Source organism: Penaeus monodon, chromosome 32, assembly GCF_015228065.2.
Source record: "Penaeus monodon isolate SGIC_2016 chromosome 32, NSTDA_Pmon_1, whole genome shotgun sequence".
NCBI classification, from domain to species: Eukaryota; Metazoa; Arthropoda; class Malacostraca; order Decapoda; family Penaeidae; genus Penaeus; species Penaeus monodon.
Genome location: NC_051417.1, coordinates 14,307,783 through 14,308,501, shown reverse-complemented (window position 1 = coordinate 14,308,501; position 719 = coordinate 14,307,783). Strand labels below are relative to the sequence as shown.

Genomic DNA, 719 nt, shown 5'->3' with positions numbered 1-719 from the left:
TAAAACTGTCACTTATCACCAAATCCTGTGCAGGGGTAGGGACCATCTTGTTATGATTACAAATTCTCATTGGACTGGTTCCATGGTTCTTATCGCTAATAAGACCACATGCTTTCTGTAGTGTTAGCGACACTACAATATGGAAAAAATCTAAGTGTGACACTGTCTTGAATCAATTTTATCCAAGATAAATTTATAAAATAAAATTCTCTATACAAGTGCATACTCTTATTTGGGTTCTTATTTAATGTATATCCTCTCCTGTATCTTTACATGGCCTATGTTCTCTCTTAGTCTTGCTGTATTGTGTCATTATTCCCTTTTTACTTTATTTTTCTTTATATTCCTCTGTTCCTCTTATTGACTATGTAGGTATGCTGGAACCATTTTTGTATTCACTTATTTTGGATACTTTCTACATAGGTACGAACAGTGAGACTGGTGTATGACAATGAAACTGGCAGATTCAAAGGTTTCTGCTATGTGGAATTTGAAGATGCCAAAAGTTTAGAAAATGCTCTTTCCTTCGATGGCGCTCTCTTTGTTGACAAGAACATCAGAGTAGATATTGCAGGTGAGTAATAATATTTGTTATTCTGGCTGTGTTAAATCTTGTAAAATGGAAGGGCTATTTAAAATTTGGTTTCTGGTATGGTTTGAAGAGTGAATTTAGAAGTTTAACCCCTTAGATCCAGTTGAGGCGCAGCTATCACATCACA

At 35.0% G+C, this 719-nt stretch overlaps 1 protein-coding gene across 2 annotated transcripts in view; it reads left to right on the top strand.

Moving 5' to 3' along the window:
- LOC119593597 (eukaryotic translation initiation factor 4H-like) overlaps positions 1 to 719 on the top strand; it is a gene marked incomplete at its 5' end in the record, with an annotated part of 13,861 nt that overhangs the window by 498 nt on the left and 12,644 nt on the right. For both annotated transcript variants that reach the window (XM_037942551.1, XM_037942550.1), the window contains 1 exon segment: positions 424 to 574. In XM_037942551.1, coding sequence (XP_037798479.1) covers positions 424 to 574 — 151 coding nt within the window.